This window comes from Syngnathus leptorhynchus, chromosome 1 (assembly GCF_054491065.1).
Source record: "Syngnathus leptorhynchus isolate UIUO chromosome 1, UIUO_Slep, whole genome shotgun sequence".
Classification (NCBI taxonomy): domain Eukaryota; kingdom Metazoa; phylum Chordata; class Actinopteri; order Syngnathiformes; family Syngnathidae; genus Syngnathus; species Syngnathus leptorhynchus.
Genome location: NC_141195.1, coordinates 16,124,128 through 16,144,961, shown reverse-complemented (window position 1 = coordinate 16,144,961; position 20,834 = coordinate 16,124,128). Strand labels below are relative to the sequence as shown.

The following is a 20,834-nucleotide window of genomic DNA, read 5'->3' as shown; positions in this document are numbered from 1 at the left end:
AGACATCCACAAAAACACAATTACACACTCTCATGCACAAAGAAAGTACACACACACACACACACACACACACACACACACACACACACACACACACACACAATGTGTTGCTTTTCTTTCATTTTCAATTTAAGATAATTAATGGTCCCTTGAAGAGCTTTATATGAATCAAGTTTATGAATTCAATAAATAGAAATTGTTCAACGTTAAATGTTTTTATTCACATCATCAACCAGCAGGCAACGGCATTATGCTTGACGTCATAACTAATTGCGCTCGTTTTCCCCGTCCTTAATCAAGTCTTTGTCTCCCTCCAGTGGACACAGGCGCAAACTCCAACCGTGCGCACTGTTCACATGGCAAGAGGTCCTTCGAAGCTTGAAACTCAAAGTCTGGCTTTAAACCCTAGCACTTGTTGAAATCCTTGACCCAGGCCCAAAAAACTAACTTTAAACCCTAACTTTAACTTGAGGCCCTTCGTTAAAATCCTGATCCTTGTTCAAAACCCTAACTTTAACTTGAGGCCCTTCGTTAAAACCCCAATCCTTGTTCAAAACCCTAATCGAGGACAAGAAACCCTAACTAACTTGAAATTAAACCTGACCTTAAACACTAATCCGTGCTTGAAATCACAAACTGTTTCTTTTAGTCTTTGAGTCCTTATGCCTTGTTTAAAATCTTAACTTGGCTTGAAACCCTATTTAGAAGCAAAAAAAACAACAACAGGGTTGGAAACCAAATGTAAAACCCGAGCGCCCACTAAAATGAAACTACTCTTACACCAGGGGTGATTCTGCGTGAAATGGAATCACTATCCATTTATTCTGTTCAGGGTTGTGCTGGAGTTCCGCCCAGCTGACATCGGGCCAAAGGCAGGCCCTGAACTGGTCGCCAGTTAGTACCAGGGCACATGTAGAGACGAATAACAAATCATACCCACATGCACGCCGTCACAGAGAATCTCCGGCACCCCGGTGACCCTGAACAGCATAAGCAGTGTTGAAAATGAATGGATATACCGTGGTCTCCATGCAGTCGCCATCGTCCAGCTACGTCACGTTGTAGTTGGGGTCTTTCTTTTAAACGACTTCGCAACTCAGACCTCCCAGATTAGGGGCGTTCTTGTGCACTTTAGTTGGAAGTCGGAAAAGTCCGACTTCCTACTTTCCATGAATGCAGCATTAAGATGCATTCCGCAGGAGATTGGGTTTCTAATCGCTACTGCCACCTACGGCCGAAAATTGAAATTGCACATGTTGCGCATATCCAGTGACATGCGCGCATGTAAGCACACTGTATGTACTAACACACAAATACAAAATACTTTTAATTTTTCGGTCATTTCAAATTAAAATTGAAATAAAAAAGACTTAAATTTAGATAAGAGGGTGGTTCTCTCATGTAGGTGACAGCGTGACAGCTCCCGTCTCAAGATCTTTTCTGTTTCCTGTCGCACCTGCAGGATGGAGACAGATGAAGAGGAAGAGAAGGAGGAAGAAGAGGCTTATGGTTAGAACCCTGGAGGTTAGCACTTCCGGAAAGTTGATATTGTTTGTTTTCAAGCAAGAATATAAAAACTCAATGGGTGCACATGTTCTTCATTCACCCTCCCCCTTATTTAGATGGCTATCAATATACAGGACGTCACTACTTCACTACTTATGTTAATACATATTAGTAGGTAACAACACTTTTATTGCAACTTGGTGGGATGTCAAACCTGGTCTGGAAGGGCAGAATACAGTCTTTACTTCCACCAGCATTAACAACAAAGGTGTAAACCACATACAAATCCGTATTCTCGCATTATACTTGAAATACATATATTTACATATAGATTTTTTTTAAAAATCATTCAAGTACAAACTCATTGATACAAATTCTCAAAGCAGCATTCAACGTTGCCGAAACGTTAATGTTCACAAATTCCCACATTATAGATATATATATGGCTCCAGACAAATATTTTCTTGTTGCTAGAAACACTGTTGCCCCCAATCTGAAATTGTCGGGGTGCGCACTGTAAATTGACTTGCAAAGTAATATTTATCCAATAAATCTTCACCACGTTACTGATAAATGGGCTGATAAGTAGGTAACATAAGTTTCTCATGAAAACTATTCAAGAATAGTATATATTTTTTAAATGAACAAATTTACTGGTTGCACTGGCACGAGTGGATGAAAATTTCAGTTGCACTGTCTCAAAATTTGGTGGCAAAACTTTAACACACACATATATATTTTAAGTGGCCACCATAATTGAAAGGACAGCCCAAGTTTTACACAAGAACATGGCTGCCAAGACACTGAAGAAACAGACGTGAGCAGATTATTATTTTTTTTTACACTTTGTGCATAGAATAACAAAGGAGCCCAGTGGAAGTCAGTCATTACCAAGGTGTGTGAACAAGTTCTTTCTGTTGACCACACACTTGAGTCACAAAACCGCATCTGGCATTCACTTGTGTCATAGGATGATTTTGTTCTATCTGTGATTCATTTTTTGAGGTATTCATTTGAGTCATGGGTGAGCTGGAGACTCTCCCAGCTGACCTAGGACTCGTTGCCAATCTCAGTAGATACAAACAGTGGACTGGTTGCTGTACATACAGACAAATGTTGCCAGTCCCCAGGGCACATCTAAATAAATGACTGGTCGCCAATCAATATTTGGGCACAAATAGGAGTATTTCACGAGGTCGGCCGGCGGTGACATGACGTTCGCGGATGCTGCGGCCACTAATCACGTGACTCAGCGGATATATGGCTGGGTTCAGACGAGTAGAAGCACCAGTCTCAGGTTCGCAGGCGGGCCGCTCTCGACCCTCCAACAGGACGGCACGTTTTCTTTATTCAGTCCGAGCCGATCAAACATCAAGCGATCGATCCTTGGCGAGCGCTTGGTGCATACAGGATCAACAACAATCAGTGATCAATAAGGCCTCATTCTCCATGTAAGGCTCCTTCTCTGGCTCTTGTGCGTTTAGTATGTTAGGGGCGAGGTCAAAAGCAGACGGAAGTAAGCGGGGAGAGGCTGTGATTAAACAAAAACAAACAACAAAAACAACAACAAAAAAACACTTTTCACATTTTCCCAACACTCTGCAGGTGTGATTGTTTCCCCCGGTTGACATAAATGTATCAGTATCAGGTTTATCGGCTGATAGTGTGCACACTGAAGGCCATTTTGCTGGGAGTCGAGAAAGGTCCAGAATCTGAAAATGTTGAACAGATGCCAATCATGCCAGCCTTGGTTGTACTTTCCATCAAGGCAATTGAAGCAAAAAAAAAAAAAAAATGTGCTCATTTTTCTGACCCCGGTCTTCCCCTTGTTGAATATCATTTGGCATTGAAAACGACATAAGGATATTTGAGCAAATTTGTTATTTGAGTGTATGAAATGAGAAGCCCTCCGCAATCATCAATTTCCAAGAAGCAGCTCTCAGTTTCATAAAACTTGGGAACGCCTGCTCTTCAGGGTGCCCTCGACGTAGCTCACTTAGTAATTGTGATGGTATGTTGTAATTCTGCAACAGTGACGACAGCCGAAATTTCACAGGCGAGCGCACGACAGTCTTGGGAGGGAGAAAAAAAAAAAAAAAAAAAAAACATTCTCGACAGTGTTGCCCTGAACATGTTCAATTTGATTCACACTTATGGTATCACCAATACCTGATACGTTGTTTTGGGGAAACGATCATCTGTTATCAGCTTAAAAACGCACGTATTTGCACTCAGTCCAAAACTGAGTGGAATATAAAAGTATTGCTTTGGCGCTATCATGCAGCATCTACAAGCAACTCTAAACTTCTTTGCGTAGGTGTTAATCACGCGCAGATTTTTGCAATGGGCAGCATGGCTCTGTCCCTACCCAACACAGTAATTGCCATTTGGAAGTAGGGGATGAGTGAATGATTCCGAACACAGCTTGCGACAGAGAGTAGAGGAGGGGATTTCAAGAGTCACTTGACCACCACTGACTTTGTCTGAAAGGTCTCCACCTTGGCGACGTCCTCAGTTGTCAACGTCGGGAAAGCTGAAGTGAGGTTGGATGACGATTTAGGGAGGCTGTACATGTAGACGGCACTGATGACTAGCCCAGCACCGGCGGCAAAGAGTGGGTCCACGTGGAAAGCAAACAGGTAGATGGACATGATGGTGGAGATGATGATGGAGAAGGAGGTGGCGAAGCCTTTCAGGATGTTGTCGGCGTACTTCACCACCACAGCCACCAGGAGGCCACCAAACGCCTGGTTGAGGATGACGCACCACACCATGGATGTGTAGCCCGAGAAGAGGCCGCGGTGAGCTACGGCGGCACCGTCGTTCCAGCACATCGCCAACGTGCCCAGCATAGTGCCGAAGATGCCCAGCTGCACGTTGCGCACCCACACAGACGCCGAGCTCCCCTTCAGGATCTTCTCAAAGTAGACGCCGGCGAATCCCGACGACAGGCAGCTGATGACCACGGCCATCAGGCCTACCACATAGTTCTGATTAGCTTTGTCCGTCTCCTTGCTGGCCCCCTGCTGGACCTGCAATCAACAAGTGGAGACACCCACGTGGTGAAGAGGGTTGGGCCGGATCGTACCGCCCATTATGACACCTATAGTCATTTGTCATACTTAAAGCTTGCCAAATATTGCCTAAGCCGCTGAAGTGGAAAAACTGCTTTAGAATAGTTAGCCCAGCTTTAGCCTCGCCCACAAACCTTCAAAGGGCAAGTTTGACGAATACAATAAATGTGGAAAACAATGCAAAGTAGGTCTATTAAGTAATTACTTAGAGAACAAAATATTTTTGGCACTCAGTCCTCTATAGTGAGGCACCTACCTGCACAATTGCGACACCAACGAAGAGCAGCAGTAGTGAAAACCACTGCACTTTGGACAGAGTCTTCTTCAGCATCAACACACTGAAGAGCGCTGTGGTAAGGATCTTCAGTTGGTACGTCACCTGAGAACCAGCCACCATAGTCAGCATCATCACCGAGAGTTAGCCCACTTTTCTCCCCCCCCCCGCCCAAAAAAAATTACCACTTCCATTCTTGCAATACTAGGAATATTACACAATACTTATAGCTATTATTTGAATATGTTCGTCTTTGGAGAAAATATGACCCCAAATGCTTTCATTACAACAATGACCCCATATGACGTTTTAATACTTGCAGCAGGGGCTCAGAACCTACACTTCGCAAATAGTACACTATAAAAGAAACAATGTTTTACAGAGATGGGGATGGAAGATAAGTCACAATTGATATGTATGACGAGTGACACGTGAATGATGTCAATTGAAAATGTCTTTGATAAAAATGTAGAACAAACGAAATAAAGTCAGAACGCAAACCCTCATTATGTATTGTAGGCAGCGCGCAAGTCCCTCCAAACACGGAGAAGAAGCAGCCAAATAAATTATATTGGACCTACTAACCTAATTAAAACACCTCCGGATGGATAAATAGTTCAGGAGTTCAGTCCAGTTAGGCTAGTTAGTTAGCTAGCTGGTTGGTTGGTTGGCTACTGGGCACGTTCAGAAATACTCTCGTTCACTCTGACCATTTTGGAAACTGTTAAACGTTACTATGAATGTCTCTGTATGTTGAAAAGGTGGTTAAGTCCAACAAAAATAAGGCCTAAAGATGAATTATTATCAGTTCTGACAATATTTGTGATAGTCTTTGTCTTGTGGTAGGACATGAATATAGTGACCTGGTAGGTGGCAGCAGGCAGGTTGGAGATGGCAATGTATTGCAAGTTGTTCTGTAGCGTGTAGATGAGAGATGGAACAGCCAGCTTCAGCGTGTCCCTGTATTGAAAGAAGATGGTGTCCAGCAGGAACAACAACGTCTCCTTTACGTTGACTGATGGACCACGTGTGCACACACATACACACACACGCGCAAACAAACAAGACAATTAGTTTCATTACTCGTCAGAAATCAGCAAACCATTTATTGAAGTAAAATATTACAGAGGGCTTGCTGTTTTTATATTTTGTCAGATTAAAAATGAAACAATCTGCAATGATTTTGCGGCATGTATCGGTGAATTTTGTTTTTCTTTTACACTTATTTTCATCATATCTACAATGCCGGTATTGTGGACAATGAGACTTACATCTCTTCTGCAACAGGACAATGAGGAGACACGTCAACACCTTGAGGACCTCCGCCATGACCACGGCTGACGTGGCCAGGAAGCCCTCGCCTGGCAATGTGCGCACGTATTGGATGCTGAGGATAAGCGACGCATTCTGGACCACCAGCACTGCCAGACTTATGTACTTCAGCTTGTGGTTCACTGACACTGATACACACATACACAAACATCTTGTCACTGTCAGGTATGTACCAAAACCATAATCATCCAGGAAATTGAGGGGGGAAAAAAAACATCTGCTCGCGACCTGTCATTTTGTTTGCTGGAAAATGTGGATAGCGCTCATTACACGAGACTGGACTGCACTACAGAAATACAGACTTGTAACCAGGGGCGTAATGTCAGCAATGAGACCCCTCTTCAACGAACAGTACCTGGCCACGTCATCACCTGGTCACTTGCACTTTAGCATTAGCACCTCCGCGATGTCACGGCTGAGCTACTTGTAGAAGTATTACACCAAGAACAAACAGAAAACTGTACAAGTGATCACCAGCAAGAAACCGTAAACAAAAGTCACAAATGTAACTAACTCAAAAACCTCCACCTAAAACTAACACGGCCTCTATGGGAACATCAACCCCCCCCCCCCCCAACCAACCTTCACTTACTTTCATCGTGCCCACGCCTCGCTGTCCGGTCCTCGGCCACTAGGTTGAGTTTTGTATCAGCCATGCTAGCGCCAGCTCGGCTAACGCCCCGCTAGCAGCGGCTCACGGCGTTAAGAGAAAACAGAGGTCCAAGCGCACGTCCTTAACGGGGCTGACGGACGGACGGACGGACGGACGAACGTGTTGGATCCAAGAGACAGCGGAGGACTGCAGCAGCCCCGGGAAGACCGCCGGCTCTGCTGTAAGGAGGCCACCCGCCGAGTAGCCGTGACGTTCGGGCAGCAGACAACTCCTTGAGTTGTTGGAGTGCGAGACACCTTGACGTGAGGAATCACTCTCTCAGAATATAGTCTTTGAAGAAAGCATATAACATCAACAAGGTGGTCGAGTAATATGCAACAGTGAGAGCTCTTCGTTGATTTTATCTACAAACAAGCGCGTGCTTGTTTGTTTCAGAGAGGATTCTATTGGCTGCTTGAGCTAGAAAGGAATCCCATTGGCTGAGGACAAGTTCACCTGACGCTGCTGGCCACCAGTGTGACAGAGGTGAGGATTACGTTTTTATTCCCAAATCTAATTTGACAGACTTCAAACAAAGGAAAAACACATAGCCCCACCCAATAACTGCAGGCCTGGTGCGTGAAAGTCCTGAGGCCCACCACACCAGTAAAAAACTTCGAACAGTTGCGGATGTGAAGACATATAGGCTATTTTAAACAGGGAGTCTCCTATGGGCGCGTTCAGGAATTCACATTGACGCCCATGGACTACACTGCGAGTGGGCGTGTTCGGAGAGGCAAAGTGCGCTCCGCTCCCCGTCCGCATTCGTGTGTGATGTGACGTCTGGAGAACAATGCATTGCCAAGAGGAAGACAACATTGCGCAAGCGCGAAAATCAAAGCGTTCATTTTATTGAATTGAAGATATGTACAACAAATCAAATAAACGATCTAATATAAATGTTTTATTCACAATAAATACAGTTCTTAATGAACAGGTTCGGTGGTATATGTAGTGTGCGGCTGTCCGGGTTTTTTTTCTTCTGTTTGCCGATATCGGGTTGGCTACACTTGGTGGTCTGATCTGTTAACTTTAGGATAGCACAATCAATGATATTGGCCACTCCTCATCCAATTCTCAAGTTCTTTTACAGCTCGTTTACAAATTGAAATACTCAGATTTTCAAATTATGTTAAAGGACACAACCCCAAATCAGATTACGAAAAAAAAAAAAGTTTAAAAGTAAAAAAAAATCCAGGTCCCTCGCTAGGGATCATCGACCAACCACCAAAACACCACCTCATAGCACACAGAGCCAACTCAAAGCAGTCAAAAAGGTAAAGAATATGAAGGATATATCAAACCAGTTTCCAAGCAAGGTTGTTAAAATGTTGCATTCTAACATAGTATTGTATGCTTTTTTGATTTTCTAGCTTAATAAAAAGAATAGTTAAAAAAGGCATCCATGATTGAGAATACTCAATACTTGGAACAACCCAAATGACACTTTCTACACAATAAATGGACAACTGCCTATTGAGATATGGCAGCTTATAGGTGATGGAGAGATTCCAAATACAACTTGACTTGACCAAGAGAAGCAGAAAACCAATAATCAGCAGCTCAATCTGTCTGAAATATTTTCCTCTTTTTATTCCAAGAAAAAGTTATTTTCAACCCAAGCGATAAAATAAAAACAAACTTATATTATTAATTATAACAATAATCAATCATTGAGAGGTGGCAATTCTATTTTTGTCTCTCATTTGTCACTTTGTCTCCATGGCGATATTGGTCTCGATCAAACATGCAGCTAATGATGATGATGATAAAGGTAAGAGGAAGACAGACATTTTTAAAAAATAGATTTCCAACCTATCAATAGAACTCAAACACACTGGTCGCCAACAGGAAGTCCTTTCAATTTGTACAAAGCCAAGGGGTAGAATTCAGGCGTTGAGAGCGTAGCATGATGTCAGATTAGCCTTACTCACTTTATTGTGCTACATGTTCAATAACGATCTTTCTATACAAACCGGAAGGGAAACTTAATTTGCCAGTCAGCAGAAAACATGCGAATACTACCTCGTCAAAAAGAACCGCCTAAGTTCAGCCACACTAAGCGATGACATGATGGTGATGCAGTTAGGAGAGTTATGCTAACTCACTGAAGTAGAACAAAATATCCAAAGAGTCAAAAACATTTCAACCTGGGATAAATTTCTCTATGTCCCGGCTAACTGTTAGCTGATAACACGACACAAGGAAATCTCATGTCACCAAAGTAGATTAGGATAGCAGCTAATTAGCAACTATTTAACGATGACACTATGACCTTGTTATTTGTTGCGTTTTGGCTACTGTGGACAAAATCAACTTGCAGTTGGGTCGACAGCCAATCAGAATGATGCAGTAGTGGCTGAGTGGCAGTCGCCATGTGCTCCTATAGTGCATCTTAGGTTCTTTGTGAAATTTCACCCGAAAGCCCAGTATTCCTAACTTTTTGTGAGCAGTGTAACTTGTGCAAACCAGAATAAATTACGACAAAATCAACGTGAGGTCATGTGACAACATTGTTTTTTGTGGACAAAAGCCGTCCGGCTTGCCGTCGTAGCGGGTCAGTGATCGTATGTGATAACGCGGAAAATGCAAGCAGAAGAAATGCGTGTTTTGTTCCCATGGATTCAATCTCTCCCGTGACTTGATCTGTGGTTAGCGTGTTCGTTGAGCCAGAATCCACTCAAGTACCCGCTCGGAGGAATAGACAAAGGGAGGGAAGGATGGATGAAGGGTTGAGAGAAAAAATAACTGCATTTCTTTCTTCAGGCTTTGTCTTCAGTGGTTCACGGGGAAGGGGTGCTTATAGGTCATGTGTGTGCGTCCATCAGCTGCTGTCAGGCGACGCTTCTCGCTCTCGATGCTGTACGGCGCCGCTCTGATGTTTCATGCTGTCCAAATATTCCTGCTGGGACACGGCCAGGACTGACGCCAGGATCTCGTCGTCCTCCCAGTCGCTCAGACCTGAGAAAACATTGACACGACATCAGCGGCAATTCTAGGATCTGACGTTCAGGGGCGCGACAGACAAGTCTAATGAAGACGTCAGACTGCACAAATGTAGCCATGGATTTTGAGTCGATAGACGTGTCACAGACAAACGTGGTGTCTCTCTCCTTCTCCCTGCTCCACAGATGACCATGACTGACATGACGAGATACTGGCTTTTGCTGAAAAGTTTAAGATCAATGTTCCTCAAGGTACTGTACAATTGCAAGGATTTGATCTTTTCCTGTTTTTGTGGGTTTCATGAGCTGGAAGCCCGAATTAAAAAAAAAAACCCAAAACATATCGATACTTGAAATTGTTTAAATTGTGGGCCATGAATCTATAAGCTATGAACGTTTAACATTTTGAATGGCATTATGGAAATGTTTTTTTTTTCCCATATTAAAATGTTTAGGAAGGTCTCTCTCTCTGATCTTCCTCACCAAATGCTGTAGGTGACATCTCCTGCATAATGGCTCTGTACTCTAAATGATGACGACTCTGATTACTGGGACCTGCAAACACACGCACGCATGCATGCACGTTAGCACAAGCATTAAGATATGCACACACAAAGTAGCCCAGGCAAGTGCTACAAGTCAGTAGGGTTGCAAAATTCTCAAATAGCAAGTGATGCTATATGAAACACGAACAGTAATTTTGACTTGGAGAACTCTGATTTTGGCTCGTGTGATCTTATTGGTAGATATTTTCAACTGAAAAGCAATTTTTGACCAGATTTTCTATTGCCAGTACTCACAAAAAAGAGCCCCCCCCCCCCCCCCCCCCCCAAAAAAAACTAATGTAGAACCAGACATCTGAGTTTTATTTACCAGATGACCTAGAAATTTACTGAGAATATTTCACCCCTTTGCTACCCGAGTCACTCGCCGATGCTCACCGGTGGGCGTTAATCAGTGGGCGTTACCTGGCGCACAAGGTGAGGGCGGCTTATTAAGGATGAGGGCAGCGCCGGCAGGGGAAGGTGGTTTGATGACTGTTGACGGGGCACTGGGGAGGTCCGAGTGGGAGGGGTCAGAGTCTCGTTGCCGCGGAGACCGAGCCGTCCAGTCCTCCAGGCCACTGGAGGCTGCTGCTGTGGCTGAGCTGCAGGTGGCGCTTGCTTTCCTGGGCTGGAGGAGTGGAGATAATCGAGTGATGATGTAGCTGAAGTTCACCCATACTACACATTTAGCTCGTGACAAAAAGCAAAAAATGATCCAACAAAAACGACCAAGCGATGACTTGAAAAAGTCATAGGTTGGGACACTCATGATGAACCAAGGAACCACAAACAAATTGTTCTCACTCTGCTTTCCATAAATCAAAAGTAGGGAAGGAAAATAGCAGAGAAGGTGCTGACCTGCCGGGCCTGCTTCTCCTGGTCCCGAAGCCACTGCAGGTAAGATTCCCTGGCCACCTGCTCCTCAATGGCCTCGCACGTCGCCTCCCAGTCGCTTGCTCGTTTCTTGTCCTCCAACATCTGCTGCTCGATCCACGACTCCTCGGAGGTCTTGATGGCCGACTTCATCAGGGATTGGTCCGCATACTAGGAACGTGGTTTAAAGGGGTCATAATATGTCAAGTGACTTTTCCAATGTATTTGATCTTGAGTTAACTGACTACTTTACTAAATGTGTTGATATGGACTTCAGCTGCAAAATGACCGAAGAGTGGGCTTAATTACCATAAGCAGCACTGCGAGTTACTTCTCGATATAACGTGTGGCGTATTTTTTCAAGTGCACCTACTGGAGCAGTACACACTATGCGTGGGCAAATAAAAAATGGCGTGGGGGCATGCAGGTTCGTACCCCTGGCTTGAAGGCGGGCAGACCAAGGCCCACGCCAATAGTGGCCTTGTTGGGGTTGACCACAGAGTTGTAATGGATGTTACGATGGTAGCTCACTCGGATGGGCTCGTCGTTATTCTGGTGGATGCCGTGGAAGGTGTTGATTGGCTCTGTGTCAGAAAGAGGAGGGGGGGCTTACCGTGGATGCAGCTGATTGGCAGTTACAATGAGCATAATGAAATTAAGTACGGCTGCAGATATCGAACATTGTCAAAGAAGTGAAAAGTGAAATGCAGGTATTTTTTTTGTCCACCCATCCTCACATTCTACCACAGTATCTTGTGTTTTTGAGCAGGTATGGCTTTTAAAGGCGGGACTAACATGGCTAGTGACATGGCCGTCAGCTTTTACCTTGTGCTGGCAATGGTAGACATGCTGCTGTGGTCTACTTTGCATTTTATCTACATGCTGACTTATTTCTACACAGAGTGGTGTTTGACTGCAGCACATCAGTCCGTGTGGAAAATTATTCTATTAATTTTGTGACTGAGTTACAGTATTCGATTAATCATCGCAGCCCGACAACTAAGAATGTCATAATGAGACAAAAACGAGCAGCAGATACCTGTGCCGTACTGGTACACCTCCACAGGCCTGTTGTACATTTCTGCCATGGCCTGCATTTCAATGTGGTTGCCATGGCAATTGTTTTTCCTCTTCCGGTTGATGTACGTGGTGAAGTCTTCTGTCACGTAGTTGGAAAAATAGTCTGCATTCTTCATCTGCAAAGCAGAAAAAAAAAAAATCATACAACTCACATATTACTACGACTCAAGGTGCATTCTCTTAGGTCTGATGGGGCGCCAGGCTTTTCTTACAGCCTCGCCAGGCGAAGCGTCACTTGTTTACACCAACTTTTACGTGACATGATGGAAAAAGGTTTAAAATAAATAAAAAATTAAAACATTTACGACTCACCGCATCAAAGCAGCCTTCTCTGCAAGCCACAGTGGTGAACATTGAACTAGCTTTTGCTCACTGCTGTGCGAGTGTGGGCACTCACAAGCGTGCATACACACTAGGGGTAGAACGGCTTTTGAAACCAGTTTATATGGTTCGGTCAGATTTATTGAGGCGTAGCAGTCAGTCACGCAAATAGCCAAGTAGCGTTAATCCTAGCTGATGCGCTTGGCTAATAGCTAGCCTGGTTAAAATTTGATTTTATGGAAGGATGAAAGAATGGATGGATAGAAAAAAAATGGACTTAAGAGTATCATCAACAACCCTCGTATTTGCAGCACACACTTCATCATATCAAGTAAGATTTAACATGAAATGTACTCTCATGACATATTTAAATTAATGATCGCCCATGCGGGCAGCTCGGTGGCGCATTGGGTAGCACGTCCGCCTCACAGTTAGGAGTGTGCGGGTTCCATTTCACCTCCGACCCTCCCTGTGTGGAGTTTGCATGTTCTCCCCGTGTCCACGTGGGTTTTCTCCAGGCACTCCGGTTTCCTCCCACATCTCAAATCATGCTTGGTAGGCCAATTGTCCCTAGGAGTGAGTGTGAGTGCCAATTGTCCCTAGGAGTGAGTGCGAGTGCGAATGGTTGTTCGTCTCTGTGTGCCCTGCCATTGGCTGGCAACCAATTCAAAGTGTCCTCCGCCTAGTGACCGATGTCGGCTGGGATAGGCTCCAGCACGCCCACGACCCCCGTGGGGACTAAGCGGTACAGAAAATGGATGGATGGATTGCCCATGCCGTCTACATCCTTGTCTTCTGTCACTGTTGTTGACTTGGCAGCACTTGAGACTGCACGACACAAAATGATCGCTCAAATTGCAGTGATGCCCCAGAAATGGAACGATCCATCTGTCGAAGACATTTGGCCGTTTTGCGGACGGAGGAGGAGACATTTTCAAAAATGGACAGACTAAGCAAGGACGGAAGTGGGTTTTCATCCATCTGTGTAATCGCCCCCAAACAGGTCAAGCAATGACTGACAGAAACACACCCGGCCCATGCCAGCCCGTGTTGCGTGTGTAATCCGACAATCCAGACTCCCAAAAAATCTTACAGATTTAAAAAGTTTGTATTTGTTTCAATAAATAATTGGTTAAATCGTCATTTACAAAAAATACAAATTAAAATCTCGAAATGAATTGCTTTATTTGTGAAACAAATTATTTGACAAATTTGATACGCATTTCAAAACATTTTTAACCTCATGTAGGAATGACAAGAAGTGTCACTCACCAGGTAGTCCATGCAGTGTTTCCTCACCACTTCGTGCATGTCCTGATCACCATAAACCTGGTCAGCTGACACACACGCACAAAAACACATTTAGTATTCCCAACTAATTTTCCAGAGATGTTGCTTGCTGGCGGCTCTATTTGTTGCTAAAAGCTGAAAAATGACGTTACCAGTGCATAACGAAATATTTCATATAGACCTAAATCTCGATTTTACACGGACTTTGGGGTCCACAATTTGGGAATTGCGTTAACCCCGAAAGCGCGTATATGGAAAGTCTAGTTTTTTTGGAAAGGCGTTTTTTTTTTTAGGCAGCCGAAGGGGTCTGTTTGCCGTCCGTGGATGCTCGGCACATATCCAAGTCTGTTGACATTTTATTAAAAGAGAAGCAACACAAAGATGACAATATCCGGCAGATTGAGTAAGTCATTTTGATGCTATGTGAATTGGCCGGAAGAGGGAATAAAGCAGCCACTTATTCTACTACTGTGTCCACCCACACTCTTTGACTTGAGAGTGACTGTGCGGATGAGGCTTTTCCGCGAACTTCCCCCTTTCCAAATCCAAACAACCTTAGCTATCTCTAACACTGTAATAAAACAGTCATAAAGACCAAACAGCCGGACGTTTTATTATCTAACGCCATTAAATTGGTCACCGAAATTCATCGAATCACTAGCGCTAAGGTTTACGCGCTAGTCATTTAGCTTCGTACGGTCCTTATATCATCCATTTAAAATTCTAATTGAAAATGTATTTATAAAATTGGGGTCCATGACCAAACCCTGTAAGACAGAAAGTCGCGTCGGATCGAAGCGAGTAAAATTAAGATTTAGGTGTATTTGTATCTATGTCTCATTTAAATGCATCAAGTTAGCAAACAAGCCACCAGAGAATTGCAAGTCTATGAAACTAACATTTAAACCTTTTGCAAGACAAGCATGATTTTATCTTCAGTGTGGGACTACATGACTGAATGCTTGTTAATACTTTTGACTTTCTAACCAAAGACGTAAAAGTCTGAACAGAACAAATAAAGCACTACTTTTGTCAAAAAGAACCTTTTCCATTCACTTGAAACGAGTTTCTCGGCGCAAAGGTAACACAAAATGGCGCGAAAGCAACAATTTGTAGCGGAACACTCTAGCTTGCACAACCAACTAAAATACACAAAAATGAAAGGACAACAAAACAAGTGAATGTAACTAAAAAAAAAAAAAAAGTCTCGGTGTTTTGGCTGAACCAAACACAACAGTGACACCTAAGCATTTGACTCACCGACAGCTCTGAAGAGACACGCTCCATCCTCCTTCATCTTCTTGATGACAAAACCTTTCTTATCTTGAAGGGTCTTTTCAAACCAGTGCTCTTGCTGCACACACAACACACAGACAACACACAATCAGAATGTACTTATCTGTTTATTTCAGCATGTACATAGTCACATTTCATCAGATTTTATTGTATGCACTGAACAATCACAGAACTTGCCCAAATGGGAAATGGCATGAAGCCACCCGCACATTGACGTCATGGCGCAAATAGACACCATTTCCGCTTTTTCATTTCTACCTTAAACAAAACATATTCTAATCATGTCCCCCACCACCTTGTTTCACCTTTGCTCCAAAAGTGTGCTTTTGTGCCACATCTCTGAGCTCTGCCATGCTTATGTGAGTTGTAAGCCAGACGTACAGACTTATACACACTGTCGATCTACACACACACACAGCGTGATTTTTGCCGTAAAGATAGAAAATAATGTGGAAATGCCAAGGACAAATCAATGTATTCAAGTTAGGCTCGATTGCATTTACAAGCCAAGATATTCGGGTTAGAAAATAGGAAAGCCAGTGGTCTTGTTCAGAATTTCAAAATCTCGATGAAGGACATAGTCGTCGATCTGCATGCATTTACATGGACCTTAATAGGAATACTGCCAGTTTTAATAGAGCGATTGACTGCATGTAAACAGTCATTGATGGACGGTCTAACTTCTGGTGCGACAATCAATTGTGCACATGCGCTCTTTTGACAATGAATGACACTGTTGTCTTCAAGGTGGCTGACAATTACGTGATGCTATATTGCTCAATGGCAACCCAACCAAGTATTCTATACAGACCTGTGAGAACATTCCCTCAATAACATGATGTAACTTTGTCCCACTCTGTCTCTATTAAAGATTTTGAAAAAAACTATGTACACATCTGTACATGTGGCGGTGCAACCCCACACAACTTTTTGACAAAGTTTTCACTTCAAGTCAGTAGTATGCAATCACTTTCAGCCACTTGAGGTATACTGGCACCTAAACATAATGAAAACGGTCGACTTTAATAAAAGTGAGAATTAGGGTGGAAAGTACAAATATCTGTTTTCGAAAGTAGGGGGCGTCAGTGGTTAAAAAGATCAATAATCAAATCCAGATACCTGATACATGCTGCCATGGCAACGACATGATTGACGTGACCCTGAAACCAGCGTCATTCACCCACTCTCAATTCCCGGAGCAACCATTTTAGACGCGACCCAGGACCCCCACAGAAAGATTAGATTTCCGGCGCTTACCTGCTCGGCAGTGGCCGGGTCAACGGCCTGCAGGCGAGCGGCGTTCTCGTACTCATCCTCGCTGTTGTTTCCGCCGGCTCCCTCGTCCGGTTCTTGGCTAGAGCCGCCGGGACCGCTCACACCGGCCTGCCCCCCTCCGGCCAGCGCCGCCGAGCCGGAGCAGGTGCCCGCTTGTCGCCGCCTCTTACTGAGTCCGGGCCCGGAGCAGCAGCCGCCGATGCTCCCGCCGCAGCCCACCACGCCAGCCTGCACCACCAGGTCCCCACGGGAGGTCGGCACCAGGCCGCCGCCACCGACTCCGCCGCCGCCGTCGCACGGCCCGGCGGAGGCCACGGAGCCGCCGGGAGGAGGAGAGGCCTGCTGCGGCCGGGAGCTCGCCTCGATGCTCCGCCGCTCGTCTCTGGCAGAGGGCGGCGCGGGCTGGTACGTCCACGGCGGGGGAGAAGCCCGCGGCCGGGCTCCGGCCCTCCCTGTGTGAGGGTGCGGGTGCTGGTGAGGGTCCGCGACGCTCCGCCGGTCGCTGTCATCAGCGTGATCCGCGACCCCAACCCCGGAGCTGGGCTTCTTTTTGGGCAGGATCGTCATGGTGGGGAGGAGGAGGAGCGGGAGGAGAAGGGGTGGGGGTGGGGTGGAGGGGTAGAGGGCGACGAGTCAGTTGTCCGCCTTTTTGGATCAAAAGATTGGCTGTGTTCGGCGTCGAACTGTCTGGCTAGCCGCGAATCATCGAGCGAATGTTGCCCGTCGACAACACGACGATTCCCATCGACGTTTGGACGGAACACAACACACAAACAAACGAGAAAAAAACAAAAATACGTCTCTGTCTTCCCGGGCGAGAGCTCGTGCACAAAACATCAACATAGTCTGACGGGCCCGTCTGCGTCACTTCCGGGTCAGACCGCGTGTTTACGTCACTTTGTCGACGTTACTGCCGCGAATACAAAATTGATTTTGAAAATAAATGACTGACATTCTACTCTTGACGATGCTGCTAACTTATATTTAGTGCTGATGGCATCATCACCCCCTAGAGGACGATGTATTTATATTTTTTGTGAGTTCTTTTAAAACCATATTTTTACAATAAGGATAACAAAAGTTAGAAATAATAAATTACGTTATAAAACGTTTCTACTCTGCGAGAGAATCATCCATCCATCCATCCATCCATCCATCCATCCATCCATCCATCCATCCATCCATCCATCCATCCATCCATCCATCCATCCATCCATCCATCCATCCATCCATCCATCCATCCATCCATCCATCCATCCATCCATCCATCCATCACCTTTATACACTTTATCCAATCATATACACTTTAGTAAGTTTACTGCTGTTTAGCATCTTAACTGCATCGAGATAAAAACGATCTAAATATTCACAGCAGTATTGACAGAGTATTGATAAATACTTAGCTTTGACTACTTTTGTGCTGATCAGGCAATCAATTTGTTTGTGATTCGATTTTGAGTTTAATTAATTACACCTAACCTGAATTAAGATATATATATATATATATATATATATATATATATATATATATATATATATATATATATATATATATATATATATATATATATATATATATATATATATATATATATATATATTTGTCCCCTAGCAATCACGGTGTAAAATGTGTGTTGAAATCTGATCGAGTTAAAAGAAAAGGTCTGACCAGCAACCAAAGCTTTCAACATTTCAACTGTCACTACAGTAAGATTTTTTTAGTTTAAGTTGTAGTTTACGTCAGTTTCAATTTAGATGTATTAGTAAAAATGTTTTGTTTCAGTGTGTTGAATAAATATTTATTGTGTCCGACCCACGACCAAAGGTGTTCTTTGAATATCCTTGTATCTTATTTTGAAATGATTCGAGTAATATTAATGACGTTTACTTCGAAAATATAAACAGGATCTTCGCGTTCTTATTTGGGTACATTACATCTTAGAGTTTGTTTACGGATGTAATTGCTTTTCTGTTACTTTGGAAATCTGGACCGGATCTTCTAGTTCTCCAGTTGTTTACAATTTCATCCTGCGCGTTCTTTGCTTACTTCTCCGATAGGCGTTCAAAGTTTGAATTCTAGAACCGACAATGAGAGCTTTCTTGCGGGGTTTGTGTCTGCTATTCCTCGGCCTCGCCGTGGCCTCTTCGAGGTTCCACCTGCCTCCACACGACCAGGTTGCCCGGGTCGCCCGCTTCGTCACCCACCAGTGTAACTGGGCCTCTATGGCCACCATAAGCAGCCACAAGCCAGTAGTGGGGCAGCCCTTCTCTAACGTGTTCTCGGTAAGCGACGGGCCACCGGGCTCCAGCTCCGGAGTGCCTTACCTGTACTTGACCCGTATGGAGATCTCCGTCCAGGACCTTCAGGTATTCTATGTTTAACTGTGATTTACAAAATGTCAACAATTCCTAAAGCAAGTGCCCGTAACTGTGACAGTTTAAGCAACTTTTGAATTAAGTACAATCTTTCGTGTACTAAATTTGCAACACTTTGTAATTTACATTTCTACACTCAACTACAGTTGAAAAATTAACAACTTGGTATAATCCTTAATTGCATGATAACTTTTGCACATCTTCCCCTAATTGATGTAATCATTTATAGTTCACATGATTTATCAAACCTTTTATGTCACCTAAAATAGTTTTCTTGTCGCAATCCGCCCCTCATATAACATGTATTTTTTTGGCACGGTTTACACCTCTAAAAGTGAATCAATTTTGCTCAAGTGTCCATTCACCAAGTCAACATGCAAACGTTATGCAACTGTAGAAGAGTCACCATGACTCAGCAGCTTTTCAACTGTGCATCAGCAGTTTTGACATCCAGTCACATGATGGAAATGCAATAACGTGGCGTAACATTGATCAGTTGATTATTATTATTTTTTCTGCCACTAAATTTAGGAGGGGTCATACGATCAAAGCTTTTGAACATGAGAGAATCAAATGTGCATCTCAACATTTTTTATAAATATTTTTTTCCTCTCTGTTGTCAGGTTAATTAAATACTGAAATACAAAGTAATGTTAAACAATAGAAAATTCTGTCTGTAATTCATGTCTTTATTGTTGTAAGTGGTAATGAAATGAAAAAAAAAATTTCATTCACTGTACATCTTTTTAAATAATCGGTCAATTAATCGGTTATTAGATTTTTTTTTTCAAAATATCGTGATCAGCATAACAAAAACCCCTCCATATTGGAAGGACTTCAATTCAAATTGAGTTGTGGGCCCTGTGTAAAGCTTGACTGAAACGTAATGAAACTTTGTATCAATCCAGGTGAACCCACAGGCGTCTTTGTCCATGTCTTTGGCTCAGACTGACTACTGCCGCCAGCAGGGCTTCGACCCTCAGAGTCCTCTGTGCGCTCACATCATCCTGTCCGGATCTATGCTGGAGGTGTGTCCCCACACGCACGCCACTTCCTCACGCTATTCGTCTTCTATTGTCAGACCATTCACGTCCACCTACTTATCTTCGTCAGGTGAACGGCACAGAGGCAGAGTTTGCCAAGAAAGCCCTCTTCAGTCGACACCCAGAGATGATCGGCTGGCCCTCAGACCACAACTGGTTCTTTGCCAAATTCAATATCACACAGGTAATGTTTTTCTTAATATGACATCAAAGTCCACAAATATTTTGTGCACAACCAAGTTACAACCCAAATTTGGGACTTGTTGTACAATGAAAAAAATAATAATCTTGTCATCCCCTCTGTGTTACAGGTGTGGGTCCTGGATTATTTTGGCGGGGTGAAGACAGTCAGTCCCGATGAGTACTACCAAGCCTCTCCAACTAAGTAACATTCACGGGGATTTAGTGTGTTCTTTGCAGTGAATCATATTACGAATTATTTCAAGTGAATCACTGATTTGCTGTTATTTATGAGTGCCATGCTTATAGTTGCGGTGTGAATGTTTGGATTGCCTTCTTATCAAGATTGAAAGACAGTGTTTAGTTGAAATGAGGTGTTGTTAAGAGTGTAAAATGGTACAGGTACACAGGGGCGGAGCTACATGGTGGCTAGGGGTGGCCATGACCACTCCCTAGGCCTCCTCTACTTCGAGGACAGTGGTTTTGATATATGTGACTTATCTGCCCATTTCTCATGAATGTAGTGTTCTTAAATCTTTTGATACAGTGCCACAATTTATACATTTACAATTGTACATTGTTTGCGTTGTTTTTTGTCCTGATCATTTTGATGAATTATATTTTTAGAGAGAACATGAATATATTATTTGTGATGAATAAAGGTTGTTGAATAGAATGTCTCCATGTCCTCAGTCTAAAATGGTGGTACACTTAAAAAATAACACGTTGTGCTTGGTGGAGGTAATAAACTGTACTTTGAGTCAGATGTCGC

At 43.7% G+C, this 20,834-nt stretch overlaps 3 protein-coding genes across 3 annotated transcripts; 1 reads left to right on the top strand and 2 right to left on the bottom strand.

The window, feature by feature from the left end:
- Positions 1–196: 196 nt before the first annotated feature.
- On the bottom strand, positions 197–7,281 carry slc35a2 (solute carrier family 35 member 2). Its single transcript, XM_085912316.1, has 6 exons — positions 6,779–7,281; positions 6,126–6,314; positions 5,718–5,869; positions 4,837–4,959; positions 3,985–4,538; positions 197–1,456 (listed from the first exon to the last, which is right to left on the bottom strand). The coding sequence occupies exons 1-6, from the start codon at positions 6,840–6,842 to the stop codon at positions 1,429–1,431; spliced, it is 1,110 nt and encodes a 369-aa protein (XP_085768442.1). The 5' UTR covers positions 6,843–7,281; the 3' UTR covers positions 197–1,428.
- Positions 7,282–8,405: 1,124 nt separating this feature from the next.
- On the bottom strand, positions 8,406–17,564 carry otud5a (OTU deubiquitinase 5a). Its single transcript, XM_085912240.1, has 9 exons — positions 16,446–17,564; positions 15,153–15,246; positions 13,875–13,939; positions 12,241–12,397; positions 11,637–11,785; positions 11,187–11,372; positions 10,752–10,956; positions 10,267–10,338; positions 8,406–9,799 (listed from the first exon to the last, which is right to left on the bottom strand). Exons 1-9 carry the CDS (start codon positions 17,028–17,030, stop codon positions 9,663–9,665), a joined length of 1,650 nt encoding a protein of 549 aa, XP_085768366.1. The 5' UTR covers positions 17,031–17,564; the 3' UTR covers positions 8,406–9,662.
- Positions 17,565–18,422: 858 nt separating this feature from the next.
- Positions 18,423–20,738, top strand: creg1 (cellular repressor of E1A-stimulated genes 1). Its single transcript, XM_085912409.1, has 4 exons — positions 18,423–18,830; positions 19,748–19,867; positions 19,953–20,066; positions 20,194–20,738. Exons 1-4 carry the CDS (start codon positions 18,552–18,554, stop codon positions 20,269–20,271), a joined length of 591 nt encoding a protein of 196 aa, XP_085768535.1. The 5' UTR covers positions 18,423–18,551; the 3' UTR covers positions 20,272–20,738.
- Positions 20,739–20,834: the final 96 nt, after the last annotated feature.